Genomic DNA, 9,569 nt, shown 5'->3' with positions numbered 1-9,569 from the left:
AAACCTATTTGAAGAAACCTTCGAGGTCCTGTGCCTTAAAGGAGAAGAAGACAAAGGCGCCCTACGCGTCTAAATCTACTAAGGTAAAGTCTTCCAAATCTTTGGCTGCTGTGCCAAAATTTGATGTTCCCGTAGTGGAACAAGCTGAATATGTATTCTCTCCTTTGAGAGAATCTGTTGAAGGACCTGCTGTTGAGTCAGCCGGTCCAAATGATGAAACTGTTGACAAGGCTGAGTCTCCTGTTATTCAATCTGATCATGTAGCCGCCGGTGCTACAGAGTCATCACAACCAGAACAAGGTGTTGTCCTTACCCTTGTAGCTGGTGAACCCAATACTCCTGCTCCCAAAGATTCCTTGGTGGTCGGGAAAATTGTCTGTAGAGAGCTTCCTATTGAGCTCTATATGAAACCACAATTTGCCTTCCAACTGTTGCGGTTTAGAAAAGGGACACGTGGAATTGTGATTGGTGAACCAAGACCCGCTCCAAAACCTGTAGAGGTTGTTGGAAGAGGAAAATCCATTGTTATTCACGCTCTTGAGAAGGTATCTGAGGCAACAGGTATCGTTGACCTTATTTTGGATCAAGTTAAAGCTCTTGCTGCTGAGAAACTGGAAATTTATGAGTCTTGGTCCATGGAGAGGTTGTCCTCCAAGTACAACGACTCTCTGTCAAACGCTGCCATAGTAAAAGAATGGAAGAAGAGGGTAGCAAACGAGAAGAAAGTCCTGAAATGGGCAAGAACTTCAGATGTTGGTGAAGCTCTTAAGAAAAGAGAACTGGTGGAAGCTTGCATTCTTGGAAAAGCTCTTTTTCCAATTTATGAAGCTAGGAAAGCTAACTTCAATCTCGATGTAAAAGGAGATAATGTTGAATCAAAGGTATTGAAGAAGTTGAATGATATCATGGAAAGCTATGTCTCTGCTGCTTCTAGACACATTCACGGCGCCGATTGCTCTGGCGCAGAACCTCTCAATGAAGAAGAAGTTATGGACATTCAAGATGCTGGTAATGATGAGTTAGATGCTTCTCTCCTGATCGAATTCGGGAATCTTTCTGCCGAAGAGAGACGCATTCTAGATCATCCTGTCCAAGGACTTCCGAATGAAGAAGAAGAAAATGTGAATATTCAAGAGCCTAAACAAGCTCTTGAGATAAATAATGAAGAAGTCATCATAGAAGATGTGACTAAGGAGGCTTTGAAAGCTCCTATTAAAGAAAACGTATTAATAACCCATGTTGCGAGAACAGAGGGTGTTCAAGAAAAATTGGCCGATGTCACTCAGCCAAAAACTGCAAGAACTGAGGGGGAACCCTCCAAAGAGAAAGACAATGAACAAGAAAGTTCCTCATCTGAGGAGGAACAGGATCAGCAACCAACTTTTGTGAAGCCCCGCTTATTTCCCGACGGCGTTGTGGGAAGTGTTCACGAAAACCTCAACAATTCCATTCACTACACTGGAAATCTGTTTGAAAGATTTGAGAGGGAAGAAAAAGAAATTGAAGAAGAAGAACAAGAAAAAGCTGCTAAGAATGCTTAAATGAATCAGCCGGAGCAATCCTTGCAGGTTCATACAAACTTTGAGCCTATTCAAAGTATGGCAGCAGAATCTGAAGAAGTCTCGTCTCATGAAGAATCATCTGCCGGAGGAAACAAAGTTCTAAGATCTATGAGGTCTATGATTTCTTCAATCCATAAGACCATGTCTCAGACAATGAATTCAAGGGAAGAATAAAGGGAGAGCTTTCACAATATTTTCAAGGTCCTCACTGAGCTGGATAACACCTTGAAGAAGAACACATATGAGACTCATATCGCAAACGTAAACTTCTCAAGGGTTGAAAAGCAACTTGTCAATCGTCAAACCGAGTTATTTGATATTGAAAGGCAAATCAACGATGAACGCCACAAGGAAACTTTGGAAGAATCTAGTATGGTGAAGAATCAGATGGTGAAAATCCAGGGTTGTTTTAGAAGGAATGACAATGAACGACAGGAATTTGCTGACTCCATTGCCAGGAAGATTCAAGTAAAGGAGGATGCAATAGCCAATGTAGAAAGTGCTCAACCTCGACCAATTCAAGGTGAGTCAAGCAAAAGGAATGATGGTGTGTCAACCGGGACAAGATCCAGGCAAGCTCCAAATACTGATGACAATCCTAGGCCAACCAAGAGAGGTGGTGGTAGAAGCGGTGGTGAGCGTGGAGGTCGAAGTGGTGGTGGCCAGAGTAGGCTATCCAATGTCGATCAAGGTGGACGTGCCGGTGGTGGTGAACGTGGTGGATGATCAAATACAGGCGGTCGTGGTGGTCGCGGCTATCCTTCTTTCTTCAACATGCTTCCAGGGCAAGAGATGAGTCCAACCGATCCTCGAGTTAAAAGGGAAGAACAATGATTTCTCTTCTTTTATTCTATCTAACTTTATTGAACATGTTTTCTTGATGGTTTTCGAATATTGATTTTGGATGAATGGTGTAAGTGAACAAGGTTTATGTTTATTTACATGATGAATGCATACTTTGATATATGTATGCAGGTCTGTAATTTTTTCATCAAAAATGGAGAAATTGTTGGCTCAAATTATTTTGACTAAGGATTGAAATAATTTAACCACTGATATTTTGATGATGAAATAACTTATGAGTTTTGATACAGGTGTATTGAGACTTATGAGACTTGGATCTAATGAGGGTCATTAGACCGATTTTGACTTTCATTGCATAGAATTAGACGTAAGTCTAATAGAATTAGACGTACAGTCTAACTCATCGAAGTTAGACGTGTAGTCTAATAGACGTGTAAAGAATTAGACGGATGGTCTAATGAATACACGGAATTAGACGCAAGTCTAATACAATTAGACGTACAGTCTAACTCATCGGAGTTAGACGTGTAGTCTAATAGACGTGTAAAGAATTAGACGGATGGTCTAATGAATACACGGAATTAGACGCAAGTCTAATAGAATTAGACGTACAATATAACTCATCGGAGTTATACGTGTAGTCTAATAGACGTGTAAAGAATTAGACGGATGGTCTAATGAATACACGGAATTAGACGCAAGTCTAATAGAATTAGACGTACAGTCTAACTCATCGGAGTTAGACGTGTAGTCTAATATATTTATAATTAGACGGGTAGTCTAATTGATATACGGAATTAGACGTACAGTCTAACTCATCGGAGTTAGACGTGCAGTCTAACTCATCGGAGTTAGACGTGTAGTCTAATAGAAAGTGAAAGTTAGACGTGCGTCTAACTCCTTCAGACAAGTCTGAGGTAGAACCGGAATTAGACATTCCAGTATAACTCAGTGGAGTTAGACGTGTCAGTCTAATGGTTATTGAATTATTAGACGTGTGGTCTAATTAATGAAAGTTAGACGTGAGTCTAACTCCTTCAGACAAGTCTGAGGTAGAACCGGAATTAGACGTGCCAGTCTAACTCAGTGGAGTTAGACGTGACATTCTAATGGTTATTGAATAATTAGACGTGTGGTCTAATTAATGAAAGTTAGACGTGAGTCTAACTCCTTCAGACAAGTCTGAGGTAGAACCGGAATTAGACGTGCCAGTCTAACTCAGTGGAGTTAGACGTGCCTGTCTAATGGTTATTGAATAATTAGACGTGTGGTCTAATTAATGAAAGTTAGACGTGAGTCTAACTCCTTCAGACAAGTCTGAGGTAGAACCGGAATTAGACGTAACAGTCTAACTCAGTGGAGTTAGACGTGCCAGTCTAATGGTTATTGAATAATTAGACGTGTGGTCTAATTAATGAAAGTTAGACGTGAGTCTAACTTCTTCAGACAAGTCTGAGGTAGAACCGGAATTAGACGTGCCAGTTTAACTCAGTGGAGTTACACGTGCCAGTCTAATGGTTATTGTATTTAGACGCGAGTCTAATTCTATTAGACTAGGCAGTCTAATAGACGTTTTCTTATCAGAAGGAGATGACTTATTTCATTAGACTGATTTTCACAATCCGTCTAACTGAAATACGTCTAATGCTCAGTTTAAGCAGTACGCTTAAATCTAGCATTTCTCCTACCCACGTGCTATAGCTGTACCCTACTTCTGCTCTACTTTCTAGTGAAGATTAGTACAGCAGTTGTATGCATCCAATCAATGAATGCCATGTAAGAGAATTTTCCTCACATTACTTGTTTTGCAGGTACATCCCTGATGGAATATTCTACGCACTACCAGTTTTGTACAGCCACAATCATTGTGCTCAGAACCTGCTGTGTACAATGGAGGCTTTCCAATGGAAGAGTTCCACGTATCATTCTTGAAGATTCGACCGTTAGCTCCTGCTTAGTATTTAACCAATCTTAAGGACAACGGACGAAGCACCTTATCGGTTTTCAAAACCTTGCACCTTGTCTTACACAACGAACAAGTAATCTGATTTTACAGAAAGAGAAACTACTCAATCATCTTGCTTACTGAACTTATTCTGTGAAGCTTCTTTCTGATTGTACTGTGTGTGAATCGAGAGAGAGAGCTAGAATCAAAACACCTTAGTTGAGTGATATTCTTCATCTTGTAATTGAACAGAAAGTGTTTCCGTTCAATAGTGAACTAAGTGTGTGTAAACTGTATTTGATTCTTATCATCTTATAGTGAATCCTTCCGGTGGTTGGAAGAAGGGGTGACGTAGGAGAGTTTCTCCGAACATTCATATACAAATTGTTGTGTTCTTCATTTCTATCATCTTTTCATATTTCATCTTGTGCTTCAAACCCAAGTAAACAATTCCGTCTTGAATTTGTTTCAAGTGTTTACACAAGTTTGCGTAGAATAGAAAACGAATTAAATCCCTAATAGGATTTCTTTCAAAATATTTTTCATGAGCCTTCATCTTTAGCTAGACCCCGTCTCTATCGATAAAGTCGATCCTATCAATTGATTATATATATATATATTCATCATTAATTATTTTCTCATTTTTATATTAAATAAATTTAACTAGTTTAATTCATAATAATAAATGAGTGAAAAAAATATATGAATATTTAATTAATAAATATATAAATAAAAAAATAAAAAATAACATGATTTACTAAAAGAGGCTAAATAAACATATAATACGTATGTTTAAATGACATTTTATTAATGCATACGTCTAAATGAGCTAGGTGTACAAGTATATACGTCTAATTGAGTTTTTTTTCAATATTTTAAATAATCAAACTAATCATGTTTTAAATTCGTTTATATAACTTAATATATATATATATATATATATATTTTCATAATTATATATATATATAATTGTTAATCATTATCAATTATATATTCTTAAATAAAATTATAATAAATAAAGCAACATTCTTAAGTTGTGTAATGGTTAAGTGTTTATTTTGCATAATAAAGATCGAAGATTCGAATCTCACCCGGTGTAAATTTGTAATAATTATAAAGATGAAATATGGAATATGTTGGATGACAGAAATGAGTTGGTAAGTAGGTGAGAATGAAATTTTTGTTTGATGGAAATGAATTGATAAATCTCAATAAAGAAGAGATGGTTGGATAATAAGAAATATGTTATTTGACGGAAGTAAGTTAGTAAGTGGGTGAGAATAAGATCATTACATATGTTGTAAATGTCGGTAAAGAAGAGATGGTTGGGTAATAAGAAATATGTTGGTTGATGGTTATGTAATAATGAATATGTTGGTTGACGGAAGTGAGTTAGTAAGTGAATGAATGAGAATAAAATTATTTGTGAATCGAAATGAGTTGATAAAAGTCGATAAAGAGAAGATGGTTGGATAATAAAAAAATATGTTGGTTGATAAAAATAAGTTAGTAAGAAGAGTATTATACATTTGATAATTAATACTCATGCTAGGTAAAAAAATTTATATCATATAGAATCGATCAATAAAATGGTTCATTAACAATTCACAAATGAAAAATGGAAAAAATAAAATAAAATATTTAATTCATTTAGTAAAAAATTATTCAGTTAACTCTTAAACAAATAAATTTGGCACATTTTATAAGTTTACATATATATATATATATAATAGAAAATTTCACACCTTAATAAATAAATGTATTTTTCAACTAACTTCATAAATAAATTTGACTTTCTAAAATATATTTAACCATGTATCATATTTTGAAACAATGTATTTGATTATGCAAAGTTTATTGAACAAGTTTTAAGATGTCTAATGAAACCAAAACTAATCACATCATTCAATATCTGGATCCATTTCCTTAATAATTAATTCATTAATAAAAATATTTTTTATTTTAAATTTTATTATAATATATTAATATATTTTAAATCATTTTACCAAAATATTCAAAACCATGGCAGAATGTATAAGTGCTATAAAAAGCGGTCGGGGAAGATCCAGTGGAAACACTGAATATGAGAACAAAGAGCTCCCTTACAAATTAATTACATTTGTTCGCCCAATTAATTAATCCAGTACTACAAGTGCATCGATCTGAAACTATGGAACAGTTGGTGTTTACGGTGAGAAGACAAGAAGCAAAACTTGTGGTTCCGGCTAAGCTGACCCCTCGTGTTCACTTGCCACTTTCAGACATCGATGACCAAGAGGGTCTTCGTTTTCATATTCCCATCATAAAGTTCTATGGCGGATCCCACTTCCAGAGTGACAAAGATCCAGTTAAGGTTATTCGTGAAGCCCTCTCCGAGGCATTGGTATTTTACTATCCATTTGCCGGTCGCCTAAGGGAAGAATTACCAGGGCGCAAACTTATCGTGGATTGCACCGGAGAACTAGGAATCTTGTTTATTGAGGCCGATGCTGACGTTACGCTCAAGGAGTTAGGCGTCCCCCTTCAACCTCCGTTCCCTTACTTGAAAGACCTTCTTCACGATGTTCCGGGCTCAGACGGTATACTTGGATGTCCATTGCTTTTAATTCAGGTCACGCGCCTCACGTGTGGCGGCTTCGTCCTGGCATGCCGCTTCAATCACACCATGTGCGACGGGACAGGACTGGCTCAATTCCTAACCGCTGCCGGAGAACTTGCACGAGGCCGCCAAGCACCTTCTGTACCGCCCGTGTGGGAGAGAAAACTGTTGAGCGCCAGGGATCCACCCCGCGTGACATTCACTCATCACGAATTCGATGAGTTGGTCGAAGTCCCAATTGAGGATTTAGATCATCGCTCTTTCTTTTTTGGATCAGACGAAGTGATGGCATTGAGACAACTCGTATTTGATCAAGACCAGCTCGGTCGTCGCTGTACCTCATTCGAATTGATGATTGCATGCATCTGGCGATGCCGCACCATCGCTCTCGGGTTGGAACCAAACGAGGATGTGCGGGTTCATTTTGTGGTCAATGCCCGCAAAAAGTACAAACCGCACCTCCCAACTGGTTACTACGGCAATGCTAGTGCGTTTCCGGCTGCTTTGACCACGGCGGGGATGTTATGCACACAGCCGTTGGGCTACGCATTGAAGTTGGTAATTGAAGCTAAAGAGGTGGTGACAGAGGAGTACATGAGGTCGATGACTGACCTCATGGTCTTGAGGGGACGACCTCCCTACATGGGGGCACACTCCTTTTTCATTTCAGACGTGAGGCATGTAGGGTTTGTGGACGTCGACTTTGGTTGGGGAAAAGCTTGCTATACTGGACTAACTTCTTCATGCGCAACAGCCTTACCTAGCCAAGTCATGAGGTTGTTCAACTTTTTTGTATGTGGTAAGAATGATAAAGACGAGGATGGAGCTCTCTTGCTATTATCACTTCCACCAACTGCCATGAAGGTATTTGAGGACGAAATGCAACGCCTACTAAAACATGGTTATCATATCCTATCAACTTTACAAACATAAATGGAATATATATATATATATATATATATATATATATATATATATATATTCCTTTCCAAAACAAATAATTAAATAAACATAAATAAATTAAACGAATCCCCCCATTTCACATCTCAAATATATAATAATGTGTTAGAGTCTAAAATCAAGGCCTTAGTCCTAGAATAATTTCAGCAACCTTTCTCGGCACCCGTTCTCGGTCCTATGGTGCACATGGGTCATATTTCTGTTTTGTTGTATTAATATTTTGTTTTGCTTTCCTTTCCTATTTATAAACCGAATTCTGTTATTTTCTAGCAGTTGTTGTAATCGAATATTCTAGAGCAAGACATCACCTATATAAGGCTAATCTTTCTTCCCCAAGGACCCATGAATGAAACAATGAAGATATGAACTTCGACCCCATTTGTCTATTATTATTTACTATAGACTGTTTGACATAGACAAACAATATTTCTCTTCCACCCTTGGTTCTTCTATCCCCTCCCCCCAAATTCTCTATCAAAACCTTCCGCTGCCCTTTGATTATAGAATTTCCACTGGTCTTAGAGATCAAAAACTTGATTCTTGAACCCAAAACACACCTTACGAAACAAGTCGTAACATTCTTGGTATCAGAGCAAGACGATCCTCAAATGAAAAAAACCCGATATCAACAAAGATGGATGATCTTAAGACCCTACTCGAAGGGCTGACCCAACAATATGCATCCATGAATACTGCCCTGCAAAAACACATGACCGAACAGGTTGTCTTGCACAATGCCTTTCAACAAAATATGGACAGAAGGTATGCTGCTGGAAAAATCTTGACAGCCATTGAAAGATGTGCGTTTAATAATGGCCAAGATCCCCGCACCCGACCCTATTATATTGCTTCTTGCTACCTTCCTCCAACCCGGCTCACAAATGTTAATATTCCTGAATTTGATGGGACTGATTTAGAGGAATGACTCTTATTTACCGAGCAAGTCTTTAGGGTGAGCAAGACGAATGATGCCACAAAGCTAGACATTGTCCGCACTCACGTCTCAAAAGAGGCAAGAACGTGGCATGAATCATATTTGCATAATCGCAACCAAAAGGTATCCTTGACGTGGGATGCATTCAAGAGGGATCTCTTGTTGCGATTCGGTTGCAGGCCCTTGTATAGTGCAAGCCGCCGCTGCTGCCCAAACCATGCATTGTTAACACGGTCTGGCCGAGCACAAACCGGACTACCGATCCCAAGGAAGACCGACGCTATACTTGCAATGAAAATCGGGAGCCCAATCATAGGTGCAAATCCAAAATATTCATGGCCTCGGCTAATTAGCAAGAAGTCCAAGAACTCGTCCAAGAATCAGGTTTTTATGACCCACCTTTGCTGCTTGAGACAAGGGACGAACGTGTCATTATTTTGCACATTTTCACGGTCCAGCAGGGTACCCCTCGGTCGCGGGTCAACATAATACAAGGCAACCAGCTAGAAAAGGCCTTGGATAATTATAATGTTGCTGCCACGGTACAAATAAAGAGAAAAAACGAATGCCAAAGTGTTTCGCTTGTTTTGGAAGACGCTCCTGAAAATTTCCAACACATAATCAAAGGGCCCAACCAGCAACCCAACAACCGACCACCAGCCAGAAAGGTAGTTAGAAAACATGGTTATGTTGTTGCACATGTGTTGCTGGTCTGGATAAAGGACTGGGCTTGGTTGTTTGAAAACATTGTAGAGTATGCCCGGA

General features: G+C 38.5%; 1 protein-coding gene across 1 annotated transcript; it reads left to right on the top strand.

The window, feature by feature from the left end:
• Window positions 1-6,481: 6,481 nt before the first annotated feature.
• Window positions 6,482-7,843, top strand: LOC124924664 (benzyl alcohol O-benzoyltransferase-like). The gene has a single exon (XM_047464671.1). It carries the CDS (start codon window positions 6,482-6,484, stop codon window positions 7,841-7,843), a length of 1,362 nt encoding a protein of 453 aa, XP_047320627.1.
• The last annotated feature ends 1,726 nt before the right edge of the window (window positions 7,844-9,569 follow it).

The sequence above is a fragment of the Impatiens glandulifera genome, chromosome 2 (assembly GCF_907164915.1).
Source record: "Impatiens glandulifera chromosome 2, dImpGla2.1, whole genome shotgun sequence".
NCBI classification, from domain to species: domain Eukaryota; kingdom Viridiplantae; phylum Streptophyta; class Magnoliopsida; order Ericales; family Balsaminaceae; genus Impatiens; species Impatiens glandulifera.
Note: the sequence above shows the minus strand (reverse complement) of the source record. Positions and strands in the feature narration are given on the sequence as shown.

Coding starts and splice junctions, on each gene's coding strand:
- LOC124924664 (XM_047464671.1), top strand. CDS start 6,482: ATGGAACAGTTGGTGTTTACGGTGAGAAGACAAGAAGCAAAACTTGTG.